Genomic DNA, 18,906 nt, shown 5'->3' with positions numbered 1-18,906 from the left:
TGCCCCACTGATGTGTCTGGATTTCATTTTCAATGTTGTTGTTAAGTGTTACACTGGTATATTGTGTGGTAAAACTGTCATTGATAACTTAGTTTCTCCATCTCTACTTGAACATGTTGGAAAGCATTTTGCATATATTGCCATATGCTGCTTCCATAATTTAAAGTGACAACTGTGATTTCTCTGTTGGAATTAGGCTGTGTGCATGGCTGTGTGCTCTGTACAAACACTGCTCTTTGAGAAGCACTCTCAGTCTGGGCTGAGGTCCCTTTAGAGCCATGTCCTTTCAAAAGCAAAGCTTTTCTTCTCCTTTTCTAGGTCTACTGAGACAGCAAAGCTTGGGTTTGAGGTTTCAGTTAATCATCTAATTTGTCAAAACACATAATCAGCCAGAGGCCACTGCCTTTGACTTTATCTAGTCTTCTTTTATAGACAGAATGATAGAAGAAACAATTATATCATTAGCATGGAACTGATTTTATTGCTGTAAGGCTGCATGAATATGAATTTGTGTGTTGGGTTACTGGAGGATACTTCAAAGTGATTTTCAGCATACTGCTTGTTTTCTTCCTGGCATGGTGAGATGTGGTGTAGAGAGCATTATTTTGTTTAAGGCACAGTGAAACACGTTCCTTAGTCTGGGGGAGGACCGTGGGAAGTCCAGCAGTTTATAACTTTTTCCAAGGAAGTTTGTGCTACAGCATTACTTTGAATTAAAAAAAAAATCCTTCTTATTAGCTTTCATCTGTTTTTCTCTTCACCAAACTGCAGCTTACCCAAGTCCACAGAAATTTATTTGAAAGTCTGAATTACTTTCTCTTTTGAAATCTTTGCATTCAGTTAACAGGATCACATTCCTGAAACTGAAAACTAAGTGGTAGCTATTGCCTGTTGGTAGATCTTTAATATGTTTGGTGTAGATATTTAAGAAATGCTCTCAGAAAATAATTATTTCATTTATTACATCCGTTGCTTGCTGAGAATCTTACTGGAAGGCACCTGCAGGGGCTGTATCACAAGTGCTGTATCCAAAAGTGTAATCTCTCTGTTCAGATTATTTAATTTTCTTTAAAATGATGTAAGAAGAAATGCTCTTGTATCTCAGGTGGGTTGGTAGAGGAGAGCAGGGATGGGTTACAACTGAAAACACTACTGCAGGAGCCTGATCTGAGTTTTAGCTCCTTTGTCCTTAAAAATGTAGACAGTTCCCAGTAGAAACATGTCCTCCTGACTGAGTAGTAAGTCTGGGTTTTATCAGAACAGTATTCTTGAGGGTGCAAAATGAGATGACAAGAAAAAACAAAAAGAAAACAATTTATTATTACCCATCTTTCTAACCTGGTTTGATCCTTTTTTGTATTTTTTTCTGTGAGTGGAAGGACATTGCAAATTTGTTAGTGATTTATACCAAACTATTGAACACTTGTGTAAACACAAAAAAAAAAAAGAAGTCAAGAGAGAGGGTTGTGAGCAAAGTGAGCAAAGCACAAAAATCACTTTGGTCTTGTTTCTCATCCACACGGGTTTTACAATGTATTTCAGTGTTCAGTTAGAACAGGACATGAGTGGCATCTGGAAGGTTATAGAGTTTGCAGTAAGTATAGCTCAGAGAGGAAAAAGACATAGCAAGTGCAGCCTGTTAAGAAAACCATAAATCCTCATACTGTGGGCTTTCTGGATGGACAGAAACACATCACGCTGTGTAGCACCTTCCTTTAACAAGAGATTACAAAGGATACCAGGAATTGTTGTGATGATCTGGGAACAAAGGAGTGGAAAACAGAGGTAAGAGGTCAACTAGTAATGAAGCAAAATCAGGTATCTTCTTTGAACTGTAAGAGCAAAAGTGAAAGGCTTTGTAGAGAGCAGGGAGGAAAATCTTTCTGAACATTCTCACAAACAAATGAGAACTGGGTGTATCTCTTGGGCAGAGCCAAAGGAAAGCTAGTTATGAAGAAAGCAGTGGGATCTACAAGTTTGATTGATCTTAGTATACAAAGCAATAAATTTGGGGTTCGTGCCTTACACCCATTTTCCTTCAGTGTTAGTGTATTTTAATTTTTTTTGTGAAGAATTTTATTTCTGCCTTTTTATTTCCTTAAATATACATGAGGTGGCTTAGGGGTGTGTTTCTGGGATCTCGGGTTTACAGACCCAGTTCCCTACAGTCTTCATCACTCTTTGCAAATTTGTTGATTTTCTAAAGAAGGTAATTTACTACCAGGATGTGGAATCAGTACTTTGCATGAATGTTACCCACAGAATGTAAAAGTAATTAGGATTAGGACTAAGCAAATACCTCCTGGTTCTGTTAAAAGGATTGTGTGGAAGGAATAGGTGCTGTGAGAAGTCATAGTAGTGTAGTGACATTTCTTGCTGTTAGTTTATATCTGGGTAACTTTGGTTATGAAAAAATGTTTCCATGATTTTCAGCTTTATGTGAAACAAGAGTTCTGACTTAATTTTCATAGAGGACAACCATATAAATTTCAGCTAACACCCTCTCAGACAGCCTCAGGGGATAAGACGGAAGGAGTGAGAATTCTTCTGTGCTTTGATGCACTGGTTGGGAAAGTTACACTCCTGTTAAGTGTGATGCATTTTATGTTAATAAACAAAAGATCATTAACTGAAGACTGAAGTGCTGCCAATAATGAATCTTTCATGAGCAATAAATTCTCATTAAAACCCCCTTAGGGAAATACATGTCCTTTCAAAAGAATTTCCACAGCACATCATCTCCATGTGACAAATCTCCAGAGGAAAAAAATATATATGAGGAAAAGTGATTGAGGGAATTTGTTAGCTCAACTTCCAAGTCCTTTGCAAAAGGAAAACCTTGTTTGCCTGTTTCTTCCTTTGTTTTTCATTTTCCAAGGTTGTCTTGCATCCAGGCTCGGTGAAGAAAGTAATTAGCTTCTGCTAGAAATGGCTGAAGGGGTTTGGGTCACAAACCAAAGAATTCATCATGTAGCAGGAGATAGATATCTCCTGGATTCCAAATATTTACTTAAGAAAAAAACCCCAAAACTCACACAAGAAAACAATACAATAAAAATGGCATAAATCTGTATGCTGTAAGGATCTGATACTGCAAATTATCCATAACACCCCAACCAAAACCACAAGAACTGAGACTCTATCTAGTCTAGAGAATGGCCTGACCCAGATTAAAACTGAACAGCAAACAGAGAGGTGAGTATTTACACACTCACAAGCTGGGAGACACTGCTAAGAGCAATGGCACTGAGGAGGAACAGCTTTGCTTGCCCTAACAGGAATTCTTGCATGACCTGCAGCTGTAGGCTGGCTTGAAATCTGGAGTAGAGCAGAAGTGCTGAACGATGTGCTCAGGGCAGGCAAGATGGGAGAGGTGCCCTTACACAGAGTGGTTCCTATCTGGTTCTTGCTCTGTCCCTTCTTTCTTGAATGTGCATAAATATATATATATATATCTATATATATCTATAGGCAGAGCTCCTCCATTCACATCTCTGCTGTTGCTTTCAGTGGCACCAAGTCACAAAAATAAAACTCTGGCTCATCTAGAAGCAACATCTGCTTCAGCAGCACCTTCCTTGTGTTGGTGGCTGATGTGTTGCCAGGCCCATGTCAGCTCTGCTAACAGCCCAATGTCACCAGCTTTGGTACTTCCAGCAAGGAGAGCAGGTGTTTTCAGGGATTAGCACCAAAAAAAGGCATCTTGTGGGCGTGTGAAATGAAGAGTGGCAGTTTGTGTGTGTTGGGAATAAGAGGGATTAAAAGGTGGTGACTTACACTGTTGTCTCTCTCCATGGGCCAGACTCTCATGCAGCAGTGACCCTGTGCCTCTTTCTCAAGCCACTCTGAACTCAACTGCACTGTCAAGCTAAACTGGGAAGTTTTGAGCAACCTGTATGCTCTTATCCCACTTAAAGAAGTGGAGCTCCTGGACCATATACTGCTGAGGGAGGATCAGGTGAATTAGTCATTTACAGAGGGACAGTTTGCTTTTCACACTGACCTGTCCTGGAGAAGGTAGTAAGAATAATGTGGTGGCTCTGAGGATGCCATCAAAAAGCAGATAAACACTATTTGTAGTTAGAAAAGTGTGAATGCTAGGCCTTGTGCTGTGAGAGGATTCTCAGGAAGAAATTTGGTACCGTTTAAGGGCTTTGATTAAACACACCTTCATTAGTGTAAAATAATTTTTAAAAGTAGCACCTGAGAAAAAGAGCAAGCAGTAATTCTCTTAGTAAAGAATGGGGCTCTCTGTGCAACAACTGCCTATATTATGTTGCAAAATTTTCTTTTCCTGAATTTATATTCCATACTGACTTTTATTAGTCCTTTCCTTCTTTTTTTTCCTTTTTGAACACTGAGGTTTTCAGTGATGATAATTATTTGAGAACTTGGCAGCTTGCCTAATTGTATGAGTTCCCACTGTACTCCTTGGATTGCAACTTACTGGCAGAAATAATACAGCATTAAATATAAATATTACTGTTAATGTAACATTGAAATTGATTAATCAGTCACTTATGTCAAAAAACTCCAAACTGCAGTGGTGTGAATTTGTCAAATTACTTTTGCTCTATACTTTAAAGTGTGAAGAACAGAAACAATAAGGTTTATAGTTAATGTACCACTTTTAATAATAACAAATTTTGTGTGATGGATTCAGTGCTCATTTATTTTCAGCAGTGAGTTTTAGCAGTTTCGCTGGGATATATTGAATCAAAAGGTTTAAACAAGGAGCAGATCCATGCAGGATTTGGCCCTGCTAAAATCTTCTTTGCTTTCTGATAAATGCAAGGTTTACATAATGCATGGACTATTTAATTTATAATGTGGAAACTTGTACTTTACATGTATTTCAGAGTTCAGTATTCTGGTGCTGCTTACTTGGTGTCTCTTGGCACTTAGGTTTTGATGTTTCATCCATGAGGAGGTTGCATTCAAGTTGATGACCAGGTGTAACTCCCTTGCCTGCTGCAGTTTACTACTCTGTGTTTGGGCTGGTTTTTACAAAGGTCTGTTAGTATCTCTCACTGCTCTCTGCAGACTTTAGAGATGGTTAGAAAACGTGGGGTTTTCTTTTTGTCTTTCTAGAAAAACCCATTTTCATCTTCTTTGGTCTGGAATCTCAGACCAAAATAAAGGCTTCAGAGAGATATATCTGAAAAAAAATTTGCAGTTGAATGCATAATCTCATGAATAATGGTCATAAAGTGATATGTTCCAGGAGATTTGTAAAATGATTGCTTGGTATAATTCATAATTATCTCAGTGATTTGGCATTGTATCACGCAGACATTAATCTTTTATCCCCCAAATGAATATGTGCATAATGGGGCAAAAATTACTTTTTCTTCCTATTTTTTTCCTTGGTCAAGAAACTGCATTGATTGTAATGGTTAATACCCCCATGCCTTGCTTGGTGGCTCTATTTCTTGTCATTCTAATTATTTTGCAGTTACTAGTGAAGTTATTTATAAGGTTATTTATAAAGTTTTTGCTCTTCACTTGGTGATTTTTCTGCATCAGCGAAGTTAAAAACCATTCCAACATTCAAAACAAAAAAACCCTAACATTTTAAACTTTGGGTGTAGATCTTCTTAACTATGCTTTTTTGTCTAAATAGATACAAATTTAAAAAGTGGGCAGTATTGTGGAGTCGGTGCTAATAATGGAAGAAGACACTCCAACATGAATAAGCAGATAAATAATAAATAGAGAAGTTAATAAATAGATAAATATTTACAGATAAAGAAATAAATATTTATAATATTGTCTGAAATACCAACAAATCATTAAAGTATGCAGCCTTGCACTCATAATTTCAGTGCTGAAAACAATAAATATCAATGAAATAATAAAGATTGCCAGTGTGAGGGAGAATGCTTGTGTTAAAAATGCATTGCTGCCTGTTCCCATGCTCAGAGAAGGGGAATCACTGCTCAGGTGCCCGGCCAACCTCAGCTTCTGTGCCTGTGCAGGGAGAGTAATTTGTAATGGAAAAAATTCAGGGATAATCTGCCATGGCCTCCAGATAAGCTTTCCTTTCTACTTTCTTTGCCATAACTGTCCCACTTTTTAGGCAAAGGCAATGTTTTTGGTTTCATAATGAAGGCTCTGCCCTCATGATGTTCCGCTCTTTGCCTCCTCCCTTCTGACCTGTGATTTCTTCCATGACATTTCTTTGGTATTTGGTGTCTTGTTTGGATGCTTCTGGAAAGTAACTAGATGGTTGTCTTTGAATTTCTTCAGATTAATGTACATGAGAATCCACTGGAAATTGGTGAGGCGCCTATGAGGATTGCTGATCCTTATTTTAGATTATAGTTATAATTTCCTTTTTCCTTGCTGTTAGTGTCACCCAAAGAAAATACAGCTTAAGTGAGTTGCTACCTGTTTCACTTGTCTGGATTTGGCAGAATCATGTCTTATAGAAGAGAAGTTTAATGTAAATTATATTTTCTATAGGCTTATCTTTTGTTGCCAATAAGTTAGCAGTGAATAGGAGCTGCTCCTTTCTGGTGGCTCATCCTATCTTTCCTACTTCTGGCTGACAGCATTAGTACTTCCATTATTGTAACTCCAGTCCTTGCAATTATTGTAGAAGCAGTTAAATAAAGTGCGTAGTTTGCTCAGCTTTAAGTTTGCAGTGAATATTTTTTTTTTTATTTGGAATGGCTCCTTTTACTGCCAGGTCAGGCTGAGGCGCTGAGGCTCTGAAAGCCCAGTTCCACAGTGCTCTGACATTCCTGGAGCTGCGAGCGCCGTGGCTGTTGGGGCGGTCGTGGGCAGGAGCATCGCCAAGCGCCGCGCCCGCAGTCGGAGCTGAAAGAGGCGCGTGAGTTCTCTGCAGCCGTTCCACCCTCGGCCCTTCCTGTCACATCTCATCCACTCGATGGGGTCAAGCCTGGTCAGCGCTTGGATGGGAAACCTCCCTGGAAAACCAAGAGCTGAGGGAAGCCGAGCACAAACTGTGTCTCTGCGCAAACTAGCACCCTGCCCCTGGCTTAGCGCCGTAATATGTTTAATCCATGCTTGGTGGGGTTTAGTTGTGTTGTTTTTCTGGTTCATTGGAAGAACAGTGCTGTGGCTATAAGTAATGATATAAGGGGAAAAAATGTTAAGGAGGAGTAATTTTGGTAGGTGGTAGACAAGGAGAGGTACCGAGGCACAAGGAGGTTTGGGAGGCCTTGCAAATTCAGGTTCTGAGTCTGTGTCAGTGTTCTGTTTGCTTCTTCCCCATGAGAACAAAGTATTTATTCACCTTCTGAATCTCACAGCAATAGTGTAGAGTGGAAATTTGGTTGAGGTTTCTCTGCTACAAAATAGCCTCCAGAAGGAAAGGAGGGATTCTGGAATATACTTGGCCAGTCTGCTTGGCTGCAGGCACTGACAATGAAACAAATGTTCATTGTATTTTCAAAGCTTGACTTTGTCAGTAGTGATTTTATGGCTTTTAAAATTATGAAAGTTATCAAATGATAAGGAAAGGTGGGCTTCACTTTGTGGTGCAGGACTGATCCCTTTTAAATGAAATTGCTTCAGAGTGAAAAATCCCCAGGCAGGATGAAACATGAAGAAAACACAATCCTGTTCATGAATAAAAAAAGGCAGGTAGAGAAATGAATTAGTAACTTGGGAGCTTCATACCTATTGAATTTTACTGTGTAGAGAAGTAATAATTTGCTTAGAAAACAGGAGAAGTTTGGAGTCTGTCAGTGTTGACACTTGTTGAAGATGTAAGAGCTGACAGTGCATGCTGGCAGGTTGTGATGCTGATGGAGACAAGAGAGGACAGTGTCAGGGTGGATGGAGCCCTTCTCCTCCCCTGGGATCATGGGGCTTAAGGTTTCCTGAAGCATTAACTTCAGCTTCAGACAATGTTTCTAAGATATTTCCCATTATTTTTGAGTCTTGACTGTGTTCTTCATTAAATATAAAGTTGCTTTTCATCATTAAAATAGCAAAATTACTATTTACCACTGAAAATACATCCTGATTCTTTACAGCTTAGGTCTTGGTGAATGGATCTATTCCAGCACAATGTAACTTTATTCAGAAGCTAATTTAAGTAATATCTTTCTTTGTTAGCTGGAAATGCAGAGCCCTGTATCTGACATTTGTGAGTCTCAGATTTCCAAATAAAAATGAAGATCAAAGTTTGGGAAGCTGAAGTACACTGCTAGAGTTTTTGGGTTTATTATATCAATGTACAGTAACATTACAAAAAGAAAAATTGAGCCTTTCATGTGTCCGGTGTAGCTTTTATTGCGGTGCTTGATCTGAGGAGATGTTTTACCACAGCAGGAATAGCATCAGCATTTGTCCTGAATTAGGGGATAGGTATGGGCTTGTGACTGGAATGACTTCCCTGCCTCTGTCCTGGTGGATGGGAGAATCTGGAGCAGCACCGTTCTCTGGTGGAGCCCTGAGCTGTTACAGTCACCTGATCCAGGGTTTCTTTTGTTTGGCAGTTGAATGAGTTAAACCTGATAGAAAAGGAGAGTGGAGGAGAAATTTTAGTATAAGCAGAGCTCTGAATATGCAGAATTATTTAGCACATTTATGTTTTTCTTGGACTAAATGGGCTTTCCTCAAACTGTTGTTTTTTAGAACAAGATTCTGCAATATCTCCCAGTGATACTGAGATTTGAAACGTATCTTTCTTCCATCCATACACTGGCTACTTGTGTGCTTGCTTCCATCTGGGAAGGATATAATTGAATCCCTGTTTGGCTTCTTTAATTATTTTTTGCAAAGCCCTTGGCTGGGAATTTTGCCACTTACAATACAGATATTCAAACCTCAGAGCATGGACTGTGCTTTCAAAGGGCATTTTTTTGTAAACCTTTTATCATTTGGAGGTTTTTTGAAAGAGGACATGAGATCTTCTCAATGATTATGTTTTAATTTTTTAAATCTCCAGTGAAGATTTTGTTTCCTTGCAGGTTGGCTGTAGTTCCTAATTAACTTTGTTAATTAATCATGCTAAGAGGATGAAACATGCTTGATTTAAAATAAATAAAACCATATAGCAACAAAGTGATGCTACTGGTCCTTGTATTTAAAAGCAAAGATTAAAAAACAAGATTAACTTTGAAGCTCCATGTCGAATGTTCTTTGCATTTGAAACATCTGAAAGGCTGAAGCTTCTAAAAGATTATTATTTTTGCAGCTCAATCACAGTAAAATGTTTATTCAATTGTAACACTGTGTTAAAAATGGGGCCTGAGAATAGTCAGTGGAGATGCCATCTTAATCAGAACTGAGATGGTGGATAATAACCAGAGGTTTTATTGGATCATCCTTAGACACGAAGGTCCTTGTTTCTCTCCTGTCCTGCATCTCATATGAAAACTTCCAACACTGCAAATTAGTTTTAAATTCTGTTGGCTTGTGCAGGGAGTCTGACCACGTTCCTTGCCCCTCACACCAGCGTGTGTTTGTGTAGAGGTGGTGGGAAATGGCTCACTGTGGCAATGGGCCGAGTACATCACTGACAAAGCTCCCTGGAACTGTGTCAGGGATGCCTGTGGTCCACAGGCACGCTGAGCTTCTGCCACATGCCCTGCCCAGAGGAAGGTAACCAGCTGCATGGGCTGGCTGAGAGTCCACAGCTCCTTCACCTGGGGAATGCACGTGGGAGGGAGGAAGAGGGAGCACGAAGTTTGCTTGCCTCAAAGCTGACTATTTGTAGACACTGCTGGAACAGATGGGTCTTCTGTACACACTGTGGCACTTTTTCTTCCCTCTCCTACATGATACAGTCAGGTTTCTTTTTCATTTTCTGCTATTGAAAAGTGGCTTTGTTCCTAACAGCAGCAATGCTATAAGCAAAGTTTGAGAATGCCAGTCTTTGCTGTCCTTCGCTGGGAAAATTGCTAAGAAAACCCTTAGAGAGCATCAGCCAGGATCCTTACCCAGACAGGGGAGACCTGGCATTGTTGGAGAAGTCTTCTTTGTGAATGGACCTTGTATGAAATTTATTCTGATAAAATTCCAGAGATATGTAACTGATTCCATGTTGGAGTCAACATGGAGAGAGGGAAGCAGGAGTATTCCTGATGTGCGAGACATAGTTAAATAAATGTCTTCAGACCACTGGCAGGAAGTGCATGGAGGAGTGGTTTGTGAGAGGGTTTGTTTGTTTATTCTCCCCCCAGCCCCTACATATTTTCTCATAAAATATCTTCGGGCATTTGTTTTGCAATTAAAAGGTCAAAACCTCCTCAAAGGGAATACTTGCTTTTTCCATTAGAACATATTAGGGCACTGAAGCAGTGCAAAAATGCAAGGGGCTATTTCCAGCAGATGAACTAAATCCTTAAAATAGGATTAACCAATTTTGTAATTTGCCTGTGATAGTATCTGAGCAAGGAAGGGGGGGAGTAGTACATGTCTTTTAGAAAATGCATTTAGGACACCTATGTTAAGGCTCTCATGCCGCTTCTCAGTTTTCCATAATTTTTCACAAGTGCCAAAGAAGGTCTTGCCATCATGCTGGAGAACACAAACACAATTTCTACAGGGTTGTGGCTGTATCATTTTCAATTTTGCTGATACTCGGTGGTTTCAGCATCATCCTTATTTACAGATCAGGATTTTGGCAATGCCTGGTGCTAATCTGACACCCACAATTGTTGGCTGTGCTGGGAATGCTGAGGGGTGCAGCGAGCACATGGGGACAGGTGACCAGCACAGAGACTCAGCTTGAATACCACAACTTCTGCTGAAATGGAGAGGGGGGTGGTGCACTGACCCAGGCATAGACTGAGCTGTGGCTGAGTGACAGGAGCGCTGTCATTCCACAGGAATTAGGCAGGCATGTGCAGATTTTCCTCATGAGGAATGGTTCCTGAGAAATGGCTTAAAGGCTATTTTTTTTCCTGCAAGTTTGAGAATAAAATACCATAGAGCAGTAAGTTTTCCATGCAGGGTGAGAGTGACCCAGTCAATGACAAGAGCATTTTCAGGGCCTGGGTCCTACTTCTGCCCTGGCTTGCCACCTTTGCAGGTTTCTGGGGGATGGAGTTTCCCCAGACCATACAATGGGAAATTCTCTTTCGTCTTCTATGTGTGTTAATCACTGCTTTTCATTCCTTTCTTACAACTTTTCAGTGTACTTGAAAATGTGTTGGGGTTGCCAAATCCTTAATTAAACAAACTAATTATTAGTTGAGTGGAGCCAAACATTTGTGTAAGGATCTTACATGAATAAAGGCTAATTAAAAAAAAATCGAATAATTCAGTAGTTGAAAAATGCATCAGAATGTGTTTATATATAGAATAGCTGGTTTTAATTTCAATTTTATGCATATATTTATTGATGATGCAACAGCCTTCTGGCATGTGTTACTATAGTGCAGAATAAAGCTGATGTGCAGGGCTATAGGAAAATAAATAACACAATCTGATTTGCACAGTCTGTTTCCATATCACTGGAATGATGAGCTACTTTGTTGTTTGAATGGAGCAAATGATGTTTGGATTCAGCTGATTTATTGACAGCTCTGTCAAACTGCCATGAAATTAAACAATAATGCAGCCACTAAATATTCTGGGGGAACACGGGGACGAGAGCGAGAGCGGGGCCTGCCGGGGGTTATCCCAGCAATGTGCAGGAATGCTGCCCCGATGGGGAAGCCAGTGAGGAATGAGCTGCTATTCACAGGCTTTTCTTTCCTCAGGGAGAAGCTGTGTGTGGCTCGGCTGCAGAGGGAAGTTGCCCAGAGTAAGAGCGAAGGAGCCATGGTAAGCTGTGCCCACTCACTGCTTTGCAGTTCTTGTCTCACTGCCTCAGGCACGTTTGGTCTGGCTGAAGGTGGTCACCAGAGCATCCAGGCTGTCGTGGACACAACAAAGGTTTGCCAGCGATGTATTCATACATGAGAGAAAACTTAAGGCTTGACTTCCTTGGAAAAGCCATGGTATAGAAAAGCTGCTTTTTTTTTCTGATGGTCCCTACTGGAATTAGAAGCAAGGCAAGTATAGAAAGGAAATTTCAGATGAAAAAGCTGCAGATTTACTTGCCTGTTAAACATTAGCCAACCACAGAAAAAATGAAAGAACACAAGCATGGAAGCTTAAAAGAACCCCTACAATCAGATAATTTTGTAAATCATGTAATACTCCTTGTATCTTCATTTTTCATGTAGCAATCCATGAGATTAGCCTTATGAGCAAAAGATGAAATGGCAGATTTTTGGTTGAGTGTAAACCTCAATTTATAGAGTGAGACTTATCTCTTCAATACAATTTTCTTCAGGAGCCAACATGTGCTGAGTGTGCTTAATTACTTAATATCTGAGGAGCTGTTCCCATCTGTTAAGGAGTTTGTTTGTCCCTATCTTCAGATAAAATGTCTTAAGCTTCCATGGGATAAAGCAGACCTGTTCAAAACCCAAATTATCCCCTTGCACATGTGGATGTGCACTGATCTGAGCAAGTTGCACAGTTGGCTGTGAAAAACTTTGGTGGTCCCAATCTTGTTTAACTTGGGGAGCAGCTGTAGAAGGTCTCTGGGGAAGGGATGCTCTGTGAACTGCGTGATGCGTGGTCCTTAAAATCCCACCTGCCTCCAGTGAGTGCCATTTATAAACCCTTAGTGATTAACACAGTGAGGTGAGATTTGGAAGGACCTAAGTGACAGGTGGGAGAAACCAGCTCTGGGTTTATTGCTCTCACCACGGCCCCAGATGTGCCCAGCTCAGCTCTGGGAGCCCTTTCCCATCCCAACACCACCCCGATGGTCTTGCCCTTGGAGTCTGCAACATGGCTGGGTTGGCCACAAGTAGACTTTGAGGTGGGGCTTAAGCAGTTGTGGAGCCTGGTCCATGTGTTAGAAAGGGCACGGAAGTCGTGGAGGATCTGAGGAACAAAGTTTTATCAGGTAAAGTTGCAATCCAAGGGTCTGTGACTGAGATAAAACTCCTGCTGCCTCCCGGAGGAATTTTGCCTGAGGAAGAATGGCAAAGATCAGGCATTGGATTTGCAATTGCATTTTAGTTTTCAGTGTAAATAAATGTCAAAATCTGGGAAGAGCTATTTACTCTATTTGAAATATTTCCTGTATGTTTTAAAAAAATCTAGCATTCCCTTGGAGGCACAGCAGTAATACAATATATTGAGTGTAAAATATACTTAGTGGGATAATCCAAGACTGTATGAAACGTGCAATACTGATTAATCTTCTAAAGATTTTGGTATGTGCACCCACGTTGTGGTCTCCTCTCTTGCCTGTCAGAAGCTTCTTATGCCTTTCACTCTGGGTTTGTGGATCACTTCTCTCTGCTAACCAGGGTGTAATTTTGTATAATTTGTTGAGAGGCCAAGTGCTGTAACCCATTAGGAGCTGACAGGTAGCTCTGCGGGGGTGCAGTCCTCCCCCAAGGTAAATACTGGGTTGATTTTTCCCTCTCCCCTGCGGGGTATTATGCACAATTATCCTGCAACTAGAGCCGAGAGCCAGCGCGCCTGTAGAGACGATTGCTTTGAAGCAGTTGATGTATGGAAACTTCTTTGTGTCTCAGAGCTGGTGATTTTAATATGAAACACAGCAGTCATTAATTAACATTAATGAACTTGCGGGGCTGTGAGCTGTGTGAGAACAGCAAGGGTCCAGGGGCTGGAGTGTTTGAACCCAGGGGATGCCAGGGATTAAGAAAGTCGCGTAGCTGCGTTCGCAGGGCGTGCGGCGGGAGCCGGCTGCACATCCCGGTTTGGAGCGGACGCTTCACAAACACTCACAGCGAAATTCCGGCCAGGGATTCTGAGCAAGCGAGCCTGGCTGCCCGCAGGGTGCCCAGTCCCTGTGCTGCTCCTTTTGGTGTGATGGACATCCCCCGGGGCCAGCAGGCTGGGCAGGGCCACCAGCCAGCCACAGGGCGCCCCCGGGCTCGGCTGTGCTGGCACCGGCTGCGACTCAGGATCAAAGCAAGGGGCCCCCCCGCAGCCTCCCTCCACAGCTTTATTTAATCACTAATTAGCTAATCGCCTTTACTCGCTCCTATTTTCTTTTTGTTTGTTGTGCTCTTTAGATTGGCATGAAGGTTTTCACGGAACCAGCTCCTTCATTTGGAAAGGGCGCAGGTGACAACACATGGCACCTTTAGTGGCACCTTTAGTGGCACCTCCGGTGCCTCGCTGGGTCTCGTGGAGAGCATTTCTTGCAGTGTGAAGCAAGGCAGGGAGCACAGGGAGCTGCCCTGCATCCTGGGAACTGTGCAGAGCATCATGCAAGCCTTTGGCAGGATGGCTCCTCATGTAATACCTGCTAGAGTTTTCTGTTTCTTAAAAAAAAAAAATAAAAAAAAATTTGGGTTTTCTGTCAGAGGGAGGTCACGAGGGTAAGAAGTGACCCCTTTATGCAAAACACGCTCATTGTAAGGGTGAGCAGAGTCAGAGAGCAGGGAACGTGCGTCCTGTCCCTGTGTGTGCTGGAAGGATGTGGTGCAGGGGGTTTTCCCTGTCCTTCCCACTCGGGCTCACCCAGGAACCACTGCAAGGTGGACACGTACATAAAACCAATGACTAATAACACAAAGCGTGTGCTGTAGAAGTGACTTACACTGTGGTGTCTGCTCAGGAAATGGGTCTGTGCATCTGTAAACATCTGGTGAGTGATGATGAAATGGACCTGCACAAGGAGAGGTTTTTCTGAGGCTGAAGATCAGTCGGTGTGTGCTGTGTGGTGCCCACAGTGCTCCCCAAAAGAATTGGGCTTTTGATATGTGCCAGAGTTACAGTTTTCCAGGAACTGATTTGTTACTGGAAGGTACAACAGAAGATGAAATGAAGACACTTCATTTCAAGATAAATATTTATCACCAAAACCATATAAGTAATTTTGTAGTATGTTTTTTCCATATGTTTGTATGGAAAACCTGATACTTCATATATTGGATTGTGTGGATTTGTGACTTACTTTAATTGTGAACTGAATAATTCAGGCCGAATACCTGACAATTGCTCAAGTTTCTTTGATTTTATAAACCACCATCAGTAAATATTGATTGTTCACTATCAAAATATGGAATTACTGCCAATCCATCCCTTGAAAGTTCCAGCAGCACTGAGCCAGGATTGCTGTTTGGCTCTTGATGTCACTCATGGTCTTTAATTTCATACTGTGCATGTTCACAATTTTCTTAGTCATGTCTCTTCTGACTCATCAGGGATGACTTTGGATGGCTCTTTCTAAAGGAAACGGAGATGATCAGTTCATCTGTGTACACTCCTCTCTGCATTTGATGGAGATTGTGCAGGTGTCTGTAGTGACAGAGATCCCATTATTAAAATAAGCAGCTTTCAAAGCAAATCACAAGTTTATTTCAAAATATACTGAAAGCTGAAAACCACATTAGTCATCAAAGTATTTTTTATATCTTTTGAAGTGCATGAAATTACACCTTTGAGCACAAAACATGACCAGGAAAAGTGTTTATTTCTGTGGAATTTTCTTAACAGTGAACAGTGCCAGGTTAGGAAAAATATGAGAAAAATATTGCCACACTTTAACAGTAGAGTTCTTGTAGCAGAGTAAGTGTTGTTTTAGTGGAAACTAGTTTAAAAAACTAAAATGAACCAAAAGTATATACACTTATATTTTGATAATTTGGATAAGTTTAAAAATTACCCAGTAAAAAGTTAATTTTTTTTATTTGATTCATTAATTTGTATATGTGCTATACAGTTTTGTTAGTTTGTTCTTTCCATGCAAGTCCTTTAGTTCAGCTCTGTTTTCCATTAGTTCACTGGCCTGTAACCTACATAAAAGAAATTGTACCACTCTGACAATTTAGCTGTGAAGGTTAAAGTGGGATGCTACTGCCTTTTATATCTACATGGGTTTCACTTAGGGTGGGCCCTAGGCTCTGATTTACCATGTGTCCTGCTGTGTCTTTAAGTGGTGCAAAGTGATTATCATGGGCTCTTCCTGGTACCCGTCTATTCCACACCTGCACCTTTTTGTTGAAAACACACCATGTTAAGTGAATGTGAGGTCCCCACTGAATAGGTTTCCACCCTCTGGTAATCCTTCTGCATTAGATTGATTTATGAATGTATCAGATTCTTTGTTAGCATGTAAACCTCTAATTAATTTAAAGCTCTCTGTGGAAAAATTAAAGCCCTGGTTAAGGCTTTCAACAGGCTCAGATGGTGCTAATAATGGAAAAACAAGTTATATTAATGAGTTTTGATGCGATCAGCACAATTCTTGCTTTACAAACAGTTTTTGCAGTAAAACAGTGGAGACTGCAAGTTTTTAAATGAAGAGTGGAAGAAAGACAAAAGAAAAGGCATAAAAAAACTCGCAGAGTCAGTAACATGTCCCATTATAAACAACTGAGTCACTTCTGTTTGTTACAACTTTCTTAAATGTAACAGGTTTAGATAAATGTAGCAGCCACTTCAAAAACCAAGGGAAGTGCAAACTCCTCTTGTTTCCGGATTGAAACCTAAGTTGTAATCAGCTTTGAAAAGATCTCCCTCTTCTCATCAAACGCTGTCAAACTGGAGCGTTCATATGGAGATGGATGTGTTGAAGTGCAGGAAAGGTCTTGAGTGAAATTGCATTAAAGTAAGTTGAAAGTCTGACTGTGTTCTCAGCTTTCCCAAATTCCCAGGCGTTTGTATGTAGTTACAGTTGTTTGCTCTTTGCTCAAGTTCAGGCTTTTAGCATGGGTGCTAGTTTTTGGTGAGAAGGAAGAAATCATACCCAAGCTTGATAGTGCTTTGCTGAGCTGAGTGAAATAAAGATAGAAAGAATTTTTTTTAATTTTTTTTTTTAATAATTCCTTCTAATAAGATGAAAATGCACAGGTAGAGAGGCAGCCCATGACTGTAGGAAATTGTGCCTCTCCTGGGAGCTGCATTTACCTCTCCTGGTGCTCAGCTCTTCCAGGGCACTGAGACTCAGGCCACCACCCCTGGCCCTGTGGTCAGCTCCGCAGCTGACGTTAATGCTGCCCCATTAATCAGCCAGCAGGGTCAGCGTGCTCAGAGCCCCAGCTCCCAACATCTGCACTACATACCAGGTTTTTAGGGAGGAGGGGAATGCTGAGGTCCTCTCGAGCCAGGGTGTTACAGATGGCAGCACAATGCCCTGCCACGAGCACAGAGGCGCTCGCTGTCACTGGCCTGATGAATCCTTGCTGTCCCCTCCGGCTGGGGGGAAGGCTGCTGTTGGGGAAGGACCCGGGTCATTTAAAAATAGAGGATATTTAGTAATAAATGAAGTGTTAGAGATGAGATACGAAAGGCTAAATGTTCTTTCCCACCTTCTGGGTCCTTACATTCTATGAAAGCATCTATCTGTGCTTTAATTAGAAAGTAGCAGAGAGAGAGAGAGAGAGAGGGGCAAAGTAGCTGTTTTGAAATGTCTTATTGAATATTAAATATCCTAAGCCAGAAAGAAACAATCTGACCCTTGTCCTGCCCTCTCTCTGAAGGTGTGTGTTTATGCACAGATAGCCCTTCTGTTTGGCTCCTTTTTCTCAGAAACTTCATCACACAGCCCTCATGGACACTCAGTGACATTACTAGCGGCTTTAGCATCAATAATGATTATTGAAATTCTTTACAAGCCTGGTTTAATGCTCCTGGACCTCATTAGTTTTCCATACTTCATTAGGCCAAATGTCCTCATTCACAACTTTGCAGTTTTATCTTTCGTGGTTTTAAAATAAAACCATATGTCCTGGGTACCTTTTGTTGTTTGCTTCAAATTTGCAAATACGTGGATATTTTGAAATTGTGTATTTTAACGGTATTATGAATTTAGGTGTTCTGTACGATTTAAGTTGCTGACACTTCCAGCAGTCATTTTCCACCGACAGCCTCATTGCCTGTGCTCGGAACCGGCCGCCGTTCGAAGCACGGGTGGCTCAGGGGCGGTGAATGAGTTGCGGAGCGCAGGTTACCCAGCGGACTCCAGGGTAGCGAATGATTCCCGTGGATGTCGCGGCTGAGTCGGGGCCGGGCGCTCCCCGCTCCGCCCGTGGGCCAGGAGAGGGCGCTGCAGCCACGGGAAAGGCGCCCTGAAATTCCGGGACTGCGCTTGGACCTCGCCGTTCCAAAGGCGGCGGTGCCCACCCGCAGCTTCGGTGGCTTCTGCCGTAACCACCGGCACGGAAAGATCAGCGGTGTATCCAGAGGAGCAGAAATAAGCTTTTTCCCTTCAGCTGGAACTCACCGAAGTGGTGTCTCTTCTCTTCAGCATGTATTTAGTCAACGTAAAAAAAAAAAAAAAGTCAAACATAATTAAGTAAAAATCAGTGAACATGGGAGAAGAAAAAAACAACATCAAAATGCATTTATATAAGGTCTGAAAGTAAAACAGAGGCATTCTATAGAAAGCATGGCTGAACTGCCCTCCGGTAGAAATTGCCATTTATAGATAACAAAGGCAGGGGATGTGCAAGTACAGAAAGGGCACAGGCAGTCTCACAGCATCCATGGGTGCATGGAATATCAGAGTGGCACTTGGCTCCAGCGTGAAGCAAATCCTGCTTTATGACTGGGAGCAGATGGAACCTGCTTTAGGCAATACCTCACTGCCTAATGGGAGTGATGCACCCATGCACTAATAACAGTGAATTGCAGACATTTTCATATCAAAGGTTAAGCTCTGCAATCCTAAACTCCTCCAGGCAATGGCAGGAGTTGACTCGAGTAAGCCACAAACTCACTGGATTAATATTTTTGCAAGGGTGACCTGAATAGGGCCACCAATCTGCAGGCTGAAAAGGCAGAACATTTCTGGTCTGGTTTTAGCTCATGCAAGAAAGGGATCTCGGGTAGGACTGAATTAGTCACAACATCTAAGAATGAGGAAGAAGAAAGGTGTATGTGTGCACTGGGCCAACAGTTTTTAATTTTATGCAAACTGGGAAATTTATACAAATTAAT

General features: G+C 41.5%; 1 protein-coding gene across 1 annotated transcript in view; it reads left to right on the top strand.

Moving 5' to 3' along the window:
* The window catches only part of NCKAP5 (NCK associated protein 5), a 331,504-nt gene that overhangs the window by 124,547 nt on the left and 188,051 nt on the right, over positions 1-18,906 (top strand). The window contains exon 3 of the mRNA XM_062498376.1: positions 11,689-11,748. Coding sequence (XP_062354360.1) covers positions 11,689-11,748 — 60 coding nt within the window. The remainder of the gene's footprint in view (positions 1-11,688; positions 11,749-18,906) is intronic.

Source organism: Cinclus cinclus, chromosome 9 (assembly GCF_963662255.1).
Source record: "Cinclus cinclus chromosome 9, bCinCin1.1, whole genome shotgun sequence".
Classification (NCBI taxonomy): Eukaryota; Metazoa; Chordata; class Aves; order Passeriformes; family Cinclidae; genus Cinclus; species Cinclus cinclus.
This window is presented reverse-complemented; position numbering and strand designations above follow the sequence as displayed.